General features: G+C 44.4%; 2 protein-coding genes across 3 annotated transcripts in view; both read left to right on the top strand.

The window, feature by feature from the left end:
• Positions 1 to 1,418: 1,418 nt before the first annotated feature.
• On the top strand, positions 1,419 to 7,801 carry tmed2 (transmembrane p24 trafficking protein 2). 2 transcript variants are annotated; one of them, XM_037692489.1, is made up of 5 exons: positions 1,419 to 1,770; positions 4,418 to 4,610; positions 4,738 to 4,755; positions 7,019 to 7,126; positions 7,202 to 7,801. In XM_037692489.1, exons 1-5 carry the CDS (start codon positions 1,591 to 1,593, stop codon positions 7,324 to 7,326), a joined length of 624 nt encoding a protein of 207 aa, XP_037548417.1. In that variant the 5' UTR covers positions 1,419 to 1,590; the 3' UTR covers positions 7,327 to 7,801. The 2 variants fall into 2 exon arrangements, with proteins under 2 accessions (XP_037548417.1, XP_037548418.1); XM_037692490.1 differs by lacking the exon at positions 4,738 to 4,755 and having other exon boundaries at positions 1,425 to 1,770.
• Positions 7,802 to 9,905: 2,104 nt separating this feature from the next.
• Positions 9,906 to 13,866, top strand: part of ddx55 (DEAD (Asp-Glu-Ala-Asp) box polypeptide 55) — a 7,548-nt gene continuing 3,587 nt past the window's right edge. The window contains exons 1-8 of the mRNA XM_037692647.1: positions 9,906 to 10,044; positions 10,120 to 10,170; positions 10,426 to 10,512; positions 11,101 to 11,192; positions 11,301 to 11,363; positions 11,467 to 11,616; positions 12,357 to 12,546; positions 12,624 to 12,706. Coding sequence (XP_037548575.1) covers positions 9,937 to 10,044; positions 10,120 to 10,170; positions 10,426 to 10,512; positions 11,101 to 11,192; positions 11,301 to 11,363; positions 11,467 to 11,616; positions 12,357 to 12,546; positions 12,624 to 12,706 — 824 coding nt within the window. The 5' untranslated portion in view covers positions 9,906 to 9,936. The remainder of the gene's footprint in view (positions 10,045 to 10,119; positions 10,171 to 10,425; positions 10,513 to 11,100; positions 11,193 to 11,300; positions 11,364 to 11,466; positions 11,617 to 12,356; positions 12,547 to 12,623; positions 12,707 to 13,866) is intronic.

Here is a 13,866-nt window from a genome sequence, read left to right as displayed (position 1 = left end):
TGATGCATGCTCAATAATCAATAATCTGAACAATGAAATATCCTGATACATGCTCAATAATCAATAATCTGAACAATGAAATGTTCAGGATGAGAAGAACCGATTCCACTCGCTAAAAAACAAACAAAGAAGAAATACTAAAGCATGCAATAAGGATACAAAGTAAAGTACCAAAAGTGAAAAAGAAATATATTTACAAGGTACTAGAGAATCATACTAAATAACCACATGGTAAAATACAACGATGCAAGCAGGATGCATTAAGTAGTTCACAGGTAGTAACAAGCTTAAATGCACATGCTACATATTGCACACAAACTACACGGGTGGTGAGGAACGCTGAGATGAGGTGCGATGCTCAGGTGGCGACATGATACAGCCACATAGTGCAGCAACAGGAAACAGTTGTCAGTGGCTTCACTTATTGTCAGTTGTTCAGTATTTATTAAGAGTTCAGTGATCTAACAGCTTGTGGATTCTGTCTGAGTTTTTTCGTGCACGATGGCAGACTCCTGTATCGTCTGCCTGAGGGTAGTAGCTGGAAGAGTCCTTGTGCTGGGTGGGTGTGGTCCTTCATGATGCTGTGCTTTACACAGACATCATGTGCTAGTCGTCCTGGATGGAGACTGCTACCAGTGACGTCCTCTACTGTTTGCACCGTGACAGGCATGAAAAGAATTACAGACAGGATTTTTGAAGGTTTTATTTCAAACACAGTGCAGAACTGAACAGTAAAGAAAACTGAGGCCCTGAAATATTAAAAAAGAAAGTAAAAGCATACAGTGTGTGAGGCATATACAGAAACTAATCAAATAAATTTAAGGCATTGCAAGTTCCTCAAAGCTTGTGGCTTTCAGGTTAGTCCAGTGCCGGCTCTAGTCAATTTGACGTCCTAGGTTAGATTTTAAATGTGCCGCCCAAATATACTCACACAAGAAACTAAATAGCTTTGCATTGATATTATATTTTACTTAAAAAGCAGGTTGTCCAATAAAAACAGATGACAACAAAATAATGAATTGTGAAATCCTCTTGTAGCCCTCTGTGTACACACACCCAGATTTTTCATGTAGATTAGCATCAAAATGAAATAAACAGCAAATAATATGGCAACATGTAGCCAGGGTGGTACGACAAGAATTACACACAGTGGGGAACAGGATTAATGAGATTAACTATAAATGCTGAGAACTGATACCCAGATGTCTGCTGATGTTATTTACTTATTTAAATAGTCTTGTTGTGGAAAATGTATGTGCGCTATGTTTTTTCAAACTGACATGTTAGTTTTTATTTCATGGCACAGAACAGACAGTACAGACATGTTGTTTCTTTCCTCTGCAGCTTGTTGCACCCAGACCACCGTGGAACCTTTCCAACTTTGCCTTTCCGCCAGGTGAGTTCCTAAATGTGTCCCTCGTTGTTTGCCGTTCCATAAACCCGTACGTGGCAATCAGAGAGTAGCACAGAGCTAACGAGGCTGCGGCAGCTCCCATCTTGCGACAGTTCATACTGAAACGACATCTTGTCGGATATTGTGAAGGACGGACGCAGGTTACAGTTCAACCTTTGTGACTCACCATTTGAGGCATGTTTACCGCGTCAGAGCTCGTCGTCTTGCTGGCAGTCCTGTCTGCTACCGCGTCCGGCTACTTCGTTAGCATAGACGCCCATGCCGAGGAGTGCTTCTACGAGCGGGTCAACTCCGGCACCAAGATGGGCCTCATGTTTGAGGTGGCCGAGGGAGGCTTCCTGGATATTGGTGTAGAGGTGAGGTGCTTTATCCCGGATCAGGAGGCCATAATAACCCTGTAACATCTGGGTCAGAAACTGCAACCAGGAAACACGGGGCCTGTGCTAAGCTAACGGGAGCGCTTCGCTTTTAATCCGTCCGTGCTAAAATGAATACTAAGTAGCTAAATTCATTTTACTCTTCAGCAAGGGATTAACATTTATACATCTACATATCGCCGATATTGTTTTTTTTCCTGACTGAAATTTAAGTACATTGACAAAGTAACTAGTAGTTCTCTGCTCATACTAGCTAAGCTAGCTAGTAACTAGCTTCGGTTAAGCTAGTTCGAAAAGCAGGAACTGTTTTCTAATCTGAGCATGCATCAGGATGTTTTCTAATCTGAGCATGCATCAGGATGTTTTCTAATCTGAGCATGCATCAGGATGTTTTCTAATCTGTTCAGTGACTTTAATTGAAAGAGCTCGAAGCGTCTGTAGATCAGCTGCTTATTGGAATCTGCCTCACTTCTTGGTCTTGTGACACTTGGTTGCTTCCATATGTTTTGGTTTCAACGCTTGAAACTTGAATTTATTATCAGCTCGTGTCAGATAATGCTTCAACATTTTACTGAATGTGAAGGTTCGACAAAGTCAATGACTTTTCTGTTTTGCCTTTTCTTGTAGGGCTGCAGTTAAAGCATGTGGTGGTGGAATCCATCTGCTTTGCTCATCTACCTCCAACTTGTTGTTTTACTGAAATGGTCACACTTTTGACGGTTATCGTTTTGTCCTTTCAGTCTTGTTGCTTTGGTAAGGACACCGCAGGCAGTACTGTTCCTAGGTGTTCTGGCCATGCAGTTCTCACATCATGATGATTTGATTGGTAAATGAATTACCATTGGTGAGAGTGTGAATGTCTCTGTGTCCCTGTGTCCCTGTGATGGGGACGTGTCCAGGGTGAACAACTCTCACAGTGACTGCTGAACAAACACCTGTGGCCCTGCAGACAAGCAGGTGAAGATGGATGGATGGATGCTCCATTACAGCTAGAGCTGTCTATTAATTATTAGCAGCCCTAATGTGGACAGGTTTATTATATATTAGATAAATGTTCTAGTTTAAACATAGTGAAAGATTCTTATAAATGAATTCATCTAGCCATTTCCTTTACCTGCTGTCCCATAAAGGGAGCTGGGCTCTTGTCCCCAGCAGTTTATTGGGTGGGAGGGGAAGAACACCCTGGACAGGTCTCCAGTCCATCACAGGGACACACTGAGACAAACGAGACAACCATTCATGCTCTCTCTCACACCGAGCAACAATTTAGTTACCAACAAACCTGCTTGCATGTTTTTGTTCTACTTGGGGAAACCAAAGGAACTGGAGAGAACCTGTCGAGCCACCACAGCCTCTGTGTGGAGCAGAGAGCTTCTATGGGGCGCCTGGGGGAGCAGATGGTGGGGGTTAAGGGCCTTGCTCAAGGGCCCAGAGTGCGACAAATGAGGGTGGGATGTTTCACCTTGCACACCCACATTTTGATGTCTGTACGGGGAGTTGAACCAGCGATCTTCCGATTACAGTCCCACCTTCTCTAACCTCTGCGCCACCACTCCCCTCTTGGTTTTGTAAAGATATAGATATAAAGATATATAGATATAAAGATATATAATGATGTAAATATAACGAATCCAAATGTCTTATCCGTGCCCATGGGTCATTGTGTTTTTAGTAAATTTCCAAGATTCTCATTGGGATGAGCTGTCTTTAACTGAGATCAGATTGTATTTGTTCAGGTCAGAGCTTGCTGCCTACATAGAAAGGTAACTAGTTAAGTTGTCTAAGTGCCTCTTTGTTCCCAGAAGTGGTTCGCTTCAGTTTGGCTCTTGCTAGATCAACATACACTGACCTCTTGGGAGCCGTCCGTCAGTTTAGAAACGCCACATATTTACTGATTCTCTCATTACGCCCCAGGCGGGGAGCATCAAAACAAAAAGAACACAAGAATGTGTCAGTAATTGTTGGATATTAAACTATTTAACCTGTCCGTTATGATTTAGGACTGTTGCCGGTTTAAAACTGGACTGTGCACACAGCTGCAAAGTGTTCTGAGGTCCAGTTTACTCAGGCCAAGTACTGCAGCAGAGACAGACTGAGTACAAATATGTGTCCTGCTGCTAATCCTGCCAGTCGGGATTTGAAGCTAAACCAGAGTTTCCATTTTAATGCTTTGACAAGAACTGATGCTGGGATGTACCGAGTCGTTTCTCTTTTCAGGCTCTTTTGTGTCAAAAGAAGCACTTTTTTTTAACATTTTAACATCTTTAATGCAACAATGTCCAGAAGCTTTCAACTGGAACCAGCAGGATTTTTAGCAGAAGACACATCATCAATATATTCATCAATCTTCAAGTTTGAGCTTTTACACTTTTCTATGTCACTCAATATTTGGCAAAGGTTAAACTAAATAAATTCAACCTTTATTCCTACAGATGAATCCCACTGAGCCTCGGGGACTCATGCACAAGAGACCTGAGGGGATTGAAAGGATCCTTTGTGCTTTTATATACAGGAGCCAGATGATGTTGGGAGTTGTCAGTTTTTCTCATTAAAAACAAAAAAAAAGGTTTTAATGAGAACTTGAATGAATTTTGTTCAGTTTCTTACCCAGATATTTTCTTTTCAGATAACGGGACCTGATGGGAAGCAGATCTATAAAGGCGACAGGGAGTCTAGTGGGAAATACTCAGTTGCTGCACACATGGACGGTACCTACAAGTTCTGCTTCAGCAACAAGATGTCGACCATGACACCCAAGATCGTCATGTTCACAATTGACATTGGAGAGGCACCTAAAGGCCAAGATATGGAGACCGAAGGTACTCAAAGAAAACGTATCCCTTGGTTTTCCTCCCTTTGCTGGATCGTGCCTAATTTGTGTCTTTCTGTTTTAGTTCTTTGCTTCTAGTTTTTCTTTGACTCCTTTGGGTGCTCTTCTCTCTATAGGTCACGACAGCTGGGATGGTAGGAAACGGCAGCTTATGACAAGTGCCATGTTTGATTCTGTGCTGCACCGTGGACTTTCTAACAGTTTTATTTTCATAGAGTGAACTAACTAGTTTTTACAACAATGGAGGGTTTATCCTGGGATGTGTTGCGCTGAAGATAAACCCTCTGATGATCTGACGGTGATCATGGACTGTACGAGCAGCTCTCAAACTGAAAATAAATGTCAGAGACAAAAAGATTAAACATGCATGTAAATAGCAGTACGTAATGTAACAAATTGAAGGAAATAAAAGAAGTAGAGCTCAGCCGTTATGGAAATTTTGGCTGTTGTCAAAACCGATATTGGGAGGGAAACCCTGATAATCGATATTGGATGAAAACTTTAGATCTTTGTCCACCCCCAAGAATCTAAATAAAAGCTACTTTAGAACCCGTTTTAACAATTGAAGTCTTGAAACCGTCTCTTCCTAACGTGCGTTCACATGTTCTATCCTCCACTATTCACCATAAAGTTATTAAGTGTTACAAAAAAATAAATGAAACAAAGTAGCACCTTCCTGTTCATTATTAAACAGTCACGTACGGTGAAGGTCTAATTATTATTGACCTCATCAGAGTTTATTTTTCTTTGTAGAGAAGTAAAGATTTCAGCCAAACAGTGCATTTCAATGAGAACGACAAAGATAACGTTACTAACACTATTTTACCTCTACGTTAGATTTGTTGTTCTGGATAAAGTTTTACAGACAATAGTCTATGCTAGGTTATCTAAACGTTAGCTTGCTAACTTGAGAGGCACGTAGCTAATGACGAGCAGGTTGGAGGATTGAAGAGAATTTATTGTTGATTTATTTTACACATCAGTTCAGATAAACTCACCATGCTCTGTTCAGTTCTACACAGTGTTGCTCCCTGCTTCGGCTGTGCTGAAAGTGAAACTTAAGGAATGACCAGTGAAAGTTGTCTTCATGCGCCCTCTGCTGGATACATCGTATAATTGTCTTGCTCAGTGTTTATATCTGAGCATAATAGGGCAGTTATCATTGATACAATATGTCCCCAAATGCCTACATTGGTCTAAAACATCAGCTCTGCCAAAATATTGTGTAATATTTCAGTTTACCAGACAAGTGAAGCCAGAGTAAGAAAATAATCCTGGTTGGTTTTCCATTTGAGTCTGAACTTTCCCTTCTACTGTTGGGCTCTCCTGACAGGTAAGTCTATACCAGCACAAAGGGCTGCTCCTCACCCCCCCTAATATTTCATCACGTATTGAACGTGCACGACACTGCAGGGCCTGCTCCACTTGATCTCTGACCTCCTGTTGAATAGCAACACAAACAAGAATTAATGATTGGTTTGGTTCAAAACAAAATGTTAAATATGAGCATTTAACAGGAGCAGTTTAAAGTTCTCAGCTGTAGACGTCTAAATAAGATACCAGGTATACAATAACAGCATTCTCACTAACAGCAGTAGTAACATCTGTTGAATGTGCGTTAAACTAAAGTGCACGGTGGCTTTTTATGAAAGCAGCTGAACGTGGCCTCGACTCTCCGCCCGCTCCACGCTCAGTGTCTGCTTCTCTGTTCAGAACGTTGCGTTGATGTTTTACTTCTGCAGCTGCTACTTCCAAAGAGCTCCTTGTGTTCTGTTGTTCCCTAAAGGTGCAACGAAGAGCTCTTGCACCTTTGAGCTTTTCAGTCAACTGAAGAAAAGCCCTAGAACCATTAGCTGTAGCTTTACGGCAACACTTCATCACTAAAGGTATAAATCGATGAGGCCCAGCAAAAGTTTCTTTACATGTTGATGACATGCTTTTGAACATATGAGCAGAATGAACGGACCACGCAGTCCTTCCAAACCTCTGCTGCTGGACATGGATTCAAACATGTCACTTGTTGTGGCCCCACTTGGCCACCACAAGTCACTGAAGCTTTGAATCTTCAAGCTTCATTAGCTTCACCTGCCAGTCACTAGGTGCTGCTGTCAACCTCATCCAGGCTTTGCTCTGAACTTTCCTGCTGTAGGGACGTCCACACACGCTGAAAGTGTTCAGATCTTTATACCATTTCATCTAGAAGCTCTAAACACTTGCTTGAATGTGTCCAGAAGGCTCCAAACAGAGCGGTGATGTATGTGCGCGCCCTCCACACACACAAAGCTGCCGTGCCGAATGCTCCGACAGTTAACATGTAGCATCACTTGCTAGGTGTGAAGATGTTCTGCCTGTACCCATGCATGCGTCCTTACGGAGGGATTGACTTGTCTGTTTCAGCCCATCAAAACAAACTGGAGGAGATGATCAATGAGCTGGCGGTTGCCATGACGGCGGTAAAGCACGAGCAGGAATACATGGAGGTCCGAGAGAGGATACACAGAGCAAGTAAGAGCGTGCCCTGAGGAGAATTCACGTGGATTAATGAAGTGTCTTCACCAACCGTCTGCTTGTCTCCCCCAGTCAACGACAACACGAACAGCAGGGTGGTCCTGTGGTCCTTTTTTGAAGCCCTGGTTCTGGTGGCCATGACGCTCGGACAGATTTACTACCTCAAGAGGTTTTTTGAAGTTCGACGAGTGGTGTAGAGTCGTGACCTTGGCTGTGTCCTCGACATGAAGACAGTAGTTTACACTCTGGAAGTGAGACCTGATTGGATTTCAGATGGTTTCTTCTCCCGTTACCACTTTAAGTCCTTTATGTGTTTTTGAAAAGATTTATTTTATTTTGGTTTTCTGATTAAAGAAGAGTTCATTGCCAGGTCAGCGTCGTCTGTGCAGTGACTGAAGCTTTTATTTAAAATAGACTTGAATGAAAGGGCGTGCACGGAGCCACCACAAGCAAACGTTGCTCTTTTAATATTTATCTCCAAACATTTTCAAACGTAAAGTGGTATCTGAATGAGATGTAGGGTTGCTGGTTCCACCTCCTGACGTCCCTTAGGACGTCCACGGCTTCTGGCATTTTTAAATTGGAAACTGCAACAGTCTGAGGGTCAGAGGTTAAACACTGAGGGTGCAGCTCCAGAGCGTAGATGAAGACCGCCTTTTGTGTTCAGGTTGATGGGGGGGGTGTGGGGGGGGGGGGGGCTGCTGTGGGTTTGTTGCTTCTGTGGTTTCTATGGTTCTGTCAGGGTTTGGGTTAAAACGATACTACTGTACACAAACAGAACCTTTTGTTCTGGATAGTTTTGTGATCTGCAGCTGTCTGGATGATATTTGTAATTCCTACATTAAAGGCGTTGCATGTCATGAAATACGATTCAGTTGTGTGGGAATAAAAAAACGTTCTTCTTTTCATCAGTTTCAAATCTGCTCAATGGCTCTGTTCAAACATGGCATGGTTGTGAAAAATGCTCCAGGTTTCATAATAAAGGCAATATTCTGTACAACAACACAGACTTGGTGTGTTTTAACAGCGACCACATTGTCATTACCAGGGGAAACATGGAAACTTCTAAGTATGTTAAATTATATATACTTATGAATATATCCAGAAAGTATTCAGTGCTTCTCTTTCCAGCCTTGTTCCAAATTGTATTAAATCTTTCCTCAAAATGCTACACACTCTACCCCGTTACGACAACGTGAAAAAACATTTGAGATTTTTGCTCATTAACACCTGAGGTCAAGGATTATGTAATTCATACTTTTGTTCCAGTTGTTCAAGGAGAAGTTGGCTCTTCTCCAGATCTGACTTAAGATAAATCCAGATGATTGCTCTAAACTTGAAATCACACTGACCGTGGTACAAGAGAACTGGCTGCGTGGGGTTTGGATTCATACCTGGATTATTGAGCATGAACTTTGGTGTTTTGATCATGGCTGCCTCAGAGGAGTTGACGGGGGAGGGTGGGCCCCAGAAACCATCTTGTCACCAGCAACTGTTTTTTTCCCACCATGGGAGTTGGTGCTTGTGGGACTCCAGTTTGTGGCTCCTCGGACAGAAGAAAACCTTTGGATGAAGGACGAAACATCTCGGCAAAGAAACAGTCCAGATGACCTGACTGACCTTTGTTGGCTGCAAGAAGAAACAAAAAACACTTTTCATTTAGTTGTGTCCAGCCTTAACGTGCTGTACAAAAATTAAACGACACATTCCATCCATCTTTAAACTGGTCTCTCATAAATGAGTCCTCGAGGCTCCATGAGACTAACCTGTAGAAATAAAGCTTGAATGAAGGGATCTACCCACTCCTTCCTTTTTGGATGCTGCGGGTCATTGGTGCACATGTCCAGCAGTCATTGTGTGAGGTGGGGGACGCCTGGACAGGTCTCCAGTCCATCACAGGGACACATGGAGACAAACGAGGCAACCATTCACTCTCTCTCACCTAGAGACTATAGAGTTACCAGTCTAACATGCATGTTGTTGGTCTGTGGGAGGAAACCCATGTACGTACAGAAAGAACATGCAAACAACCCAGAACGTTCCCAGCCAGGATTTGAACCGGTGACTCTCGCTGAGAGGCAGCAGCTCTACCAACTGCTCCACCGTGCCACAGTTAGAGAACTGTGTTAAAAAATAATAAATGTATATCTACCACACGATGAATGTAGTTTATTTGACAAGTTTGGAATTTAATGTAAATTATATTTTATTTCTAAATCCACCAAACTGCTGGTATCAGAATAATCCAGAAGTTTTGGGATCAGTTATCCCAATCCTAAAAAGTTTTGAACAATATAAACCGAGGGTTTGATCCAGATTAAAACTATGGTTGAATTACATGATCTAATCTGATTTCAGAAAACGTTCTTGGTTTTGAACAACTCATCTTCAAGATTTTATCCAATCCATCATCCAAAATCTGATCAGATTACCTTTAAACAACTGTCAGGACAAATACTGTGTCTTTCATGTGAGTTTGCTCGCTGTGAGGAACCCTGACTCAAATGTAAGTTTTTGGTTATTTCATTTTGAATGAATCATAGACAAAATACTTCCACATGTCAGATTAAATGACACTTTCATTCTGAAATATAAAAAAATCTTTATTTTTTTTCTTTTGAGTGACACCAATACACAGTTGGACATGTTCAATCACTCAAATTAAGGATAAAAAATAAAATAGGGCGAATATTATTGTTGTGGAACTATGAACGTGACAACTTGAGTTCTGACCGGACGGGTAAATCGATGCACCGGAAGTGGAAGCTGCGCGCAGTAGCTAGCCATGTGCTAACAGCGTTTCCAGGATGGAGAACACGACAGACGGGACGTGGGACAGTTTACCTGTCCAACTTAACGAGAGTATTTTAGAAACGCTCAGAGAGATGAGGTTCATCCACATGACTCCTGTTCAGGTATTTCACCGATTCAAAACGCAGCTTTTAACGCCGTTTCCTAACATTTGAATAAAGTTGTAGTTTCTGTTCTAGTCTGCTTGTATTCCGCTGTTCATGAGCAACAAGGATGTGGCTGCAGAAGCGGTGAGTGTTTGTAGTGTGCTCCGTTTCTCTTGGGGTTACGGGCGACAATGTTTTTGTAGCTTTCATGAAAATAAAAGTGGCTATAATTCAAGCGGTCTTCTGATGTTGAGCTAAATTTACTGCTAATGTGGTTGTAGCTGTCAAATTCAACACGTGTCTCGTGAGCGCGCACATCTTTCAAGACATTTAATGAGAGTTTGTTGCTTTTTCAACATGTAGTGATGAAAGTTGTGTTTTTGTGTCATCTCGTTCCAGGTGACCGGAAGTGGGAAAACATTAGCTTTCGTTATACCTGTTATAGAGCTGCTTTTGAAGAGAGAAGAAAAACTGAAAAAGAAGCAGGTGACAAACAAACTGGCTCCAATTTGAGCTTTGGGGCAGCTGTGGCTGAGAGTTGAGGGTTTGATTCCACCAGCAGCCACGTGTTGAAGTGTCCCTGGGCAAGACACTGAAGCCTCACTGTCTCTGATGTGCGTCCCATCGGTGTCTGGTTGAGATGAAGCTCTGACTATTCTTTGCAGAGATCTCGTACAGTGCTGTATGAATGTGTAGCGATGTGGAGTTTGGATTTAGAGAGCACGGTAAAGTGCAACATGGCTGTTGAGAACTCAAAGGTTCCAGCAGAGTCTTTGGAGAGACGAGACTGGAGCTTTTGGACGAGTCCCGTGAGTTCACAGAACCTAAAGTGGACCGTAGAAACTGAAGAAGCTGCACCTTCAGTGAAACCAGGTCCAGGTCTGTTCTGGGCCGCTGGGCCTCGTCTGGAATCTGCAGAATGAAATCCAGACTCCAGGTTTTCTGGAGCTACATGTGGTTTTTCTTAAACAGGAGGTTCATGTCTGCAGCAGGATTTTAGTTCCGGATGAGGATCCTGGGCTGGAAGGCAGCGACGTGCATTTCTTCTTTAATCTGTCCCGTTTCTTTCTGCAGGTCGGTGCTCTTGTGATTACTCCCACAAGAGAACTGGCTTTCCAAATCAGTGAAGTGATGGAGAAGTTCCTGCAGAAGTTCCCACAGTTCACGTGAGAGACATTTCCTCAGATTGTCCAGTAGCTTCAGTTGTTCAACGACTGCCTCATCAGAATTACTGGACTGTTTGTGAAGTTGCTGAGTGACTTCTCTGTTTTCAGGCAGATTTTATTGATCGGTGGGAGTAACCCTGTGGAGGATGTAGAGAAGTTCAAGGACCACGGGTGAGACATGGGTCTTTGTAAACTAGGTCTGCTCACAGTCGTCATCCGGTTCAAATGATCTTGTTCTATAAATAGAAGTGACCCTCAGGATGTGTGTTTCCAGGGGGAACATTGTGATTGCCACACCTGGTCGTCTGGAGGACATGTTCAGGAGGAAGTCCGAGGGTCTGGACTTGGCCAGTGCAGTCCGGAGTCTGGATGTTCTGGTTCTGGATGAGGCCGACAGACTGCTCGAGATGGGCTTTGAGGCCAGGTACGTGTCAGGAACTGTACGTCATCCTGTGTGTGTGCCTGTCGGACAACCGTCTCAAGAACCACTGAACAGACTAAACTGCAGGAAACGATCGTCTACAAACGATTTAAGGATTCTACAGCTGACCTTAGAACGCACGAGGTCCATGATTCGGTCTTTTTACAGACGCTGTGGTCAAATGTGACGTCATGAACTGCTCAGACTGCGAGCACATTGTTCCAGAGGCTGCAGCGGACGTGCTTCATCTAAAGTAGTTCTACATCTTGAAGACAAAGAAAGAGACCGTCCCGATGACCCAGTGTTGGACTTTATACCTGGATCACTGAGCATGACTTTAATCTGTTCCAGCACAGAGCTTCACGTGCACAAAAAGCTGTAATGTTGCTTCATTCACTGGACGCCTCAGTTTGGGACTGAGACGTTCTGACCGCCTTGGTCCATTCAGAAGACACATGGGGGGTCGTCAGAGACCGCCCACATGTGATGCACGTCTGCTGCTGAGCGAGGTCAGAGTCGGGCTGGTCGACGTGAAGAAAAAGAAACGCGGAGCTGCGGCTCAGTAATGTGATGAGCTGACGACCGTTCCGGCTCGTGGATTAAACGGATTGATGACCCAGGTCCTTCGTAGTTAGTTTGAATTCATAGGTGACCGCAGAGAGCATCTTCATGGTTTAGTAAATGACCCGAGGAGACGTCCGACACATTTCACGCTCCAGTCCTGAATTGTCCGTGTGTTTCAGTCTGAACAGCATCCTGAGCTACCTGCCCAAACAGAGACGCACCGGCTTGTTTTCAGCCACTCAGACGCAGGAGCTGGAGAAGCTGGTGAGGGCCGGCCTCAGAAACCCTGTGAGAATCACCGTCAAGGAGAAGGGCCAGGCTGCCGCCTCCACCCAGAGAACTCCCTCCAGGCTCTCCAACTACTACACTGTGAGCAGTGCAGGACCAAGAACCTGTTTCACATGAGCCAGCGCACAGAGCTGACGCAACAACTCGTTGTCTTTCAGATCTGTAGATCCGAGGACAAGTTCAACAACCTGGTGGCCTTTCTGAGGCAGCACAAACACGAGAAACATCTGGTGTTCTTCAGGTACGTCACCCTCAACGTTTCAACTCGTCTTTCTGCGTTAACCAAATCTCGCCGGACACACGTTCAGTGGTGCTGCAAAGTTGTAGAATTTTCTACAATTCTTCATAAGTTGGACCTAAAACATTTAACTGGTGAGCCTAAAGTGCACGTGTGCAATAATCGCGCTGCTCTTCAGCTTCTTGATCTTCCACAGATGGTCTCGGCTGAGGAGAAGAGCTCACCAACAGTTGCACTAACCTGTGAACATGTTGTGCACGTGCAACACGTGCTGGTTGTGAGTTCACCTCATGAACAGTGGGAGAGTGTTGAGTTCATGATTAGCTCAGAGTCTACCAGCAGGCAGCTGCAGACACAGCTAGTGTCAGTCTCTCCAAGCTTCAGGGTCTGGACTGAGCTCTGAGCTTGTTCCTCAGATCTGGATCAGGCCGCTGCAGTGGTTCCCAGCTGTGGTCCCTGAGGAACACCATCCTGCATGTTGTTTCTCTGCTCCAACACACCTGACGCACGGATTTAAGGAGTTCAGCGCCTGCAGGAGTCTGTTACTGACCCGATCCCAGCAGGAGGAGACAACCAAAACATGCAGGACGGTGTTCCTCAAGGACCAGGGTTTGGAAACCACAGTTCATGAGGGGCTGTTGATGCGTGAGACGGTGAGTCTGAGGCTTTCCTGGAACCATTCGAGGTGGTGCCGCCAGAACAAGTGTGGTGGTGCCGCCAGAACAAGTGTGGTGGAGCCGCCAGAACAAGTGTGGTGGTGTCGCCAGAACAAGTGTGGTGGTGCCGCCAGAACAAGTGTGGTGGAGCCGCCAGAACAAGTGTGGTGGTGTCACGTGACGTCACATCCCATGCATGAAGTGAAGGGGCTGTGTTCAAAGCAACGGTTTGAAACCAGTTTGGTGGTTGCCAGCGCTCGCTGCAGAGCACGGTATGAAGTGGTCGCGTCCTGAAACCAGTTTGGTGGTTGCCAGCGCTCGCTGCAGAGCACGGTACGAAGTGGTCGCGTCCTGAAACCAGTTTGGTGGTTGCCAGCGCTGAAACCAGTTTGGTGGTTGCCAGCGCTGGCTGCAGAGCACGGTACGAAGTGGTCGCGTCCTGAAACCAGTTTGGTGGTTTCCAGCGCTCGCTGCAGAGCACGGTACGAAGTGGTCGCGTCCTGAAAC

Source organism: Nematolebias whitei, chromosome 18, assembly GCF_014905685.2.
Source record: "Nematolebias whitei isolate Nwh7 chromosome 18, NemWhi1, whole genome shotgun sequence".
Classification (NCBI taxonomy): domain Eukaryota; kingdom Metazoa; phylum Chordata; class Actinopteri; order Cyprinodontiformes; family Rivulidae; genus Nematolebias; species Nematolebias whitei.
The sequence above is the reverse complement of the archived record's forward strand: the minus strand, read 5'-3'. Positions and strand labels throughout refer to the sequence as shown.

Coding starts and splice junctions, on each gene's coding strand:
- tmed2 (XM_037692489.1), top strand. CDS start 1,591: ATGTTTACCGCGTCAGAGCTCGTCGTCTTGCTGGCAGTCCTGTCTGCT. Junction 1,771..4,417: donor TCCTGGATATTGGTGTAGAG/GTGAGGTGCTTT, acceptor TTTTCTTTTCAG/ATAACGGGACCTGATGGGAA. Junction 7,127..7,201: donor AGAGAGGATACACAGAGCAA/GTAAGAGCGTGC, acceptor TGTCTCCCCCAG/TCAACGACAACACGAACAGC.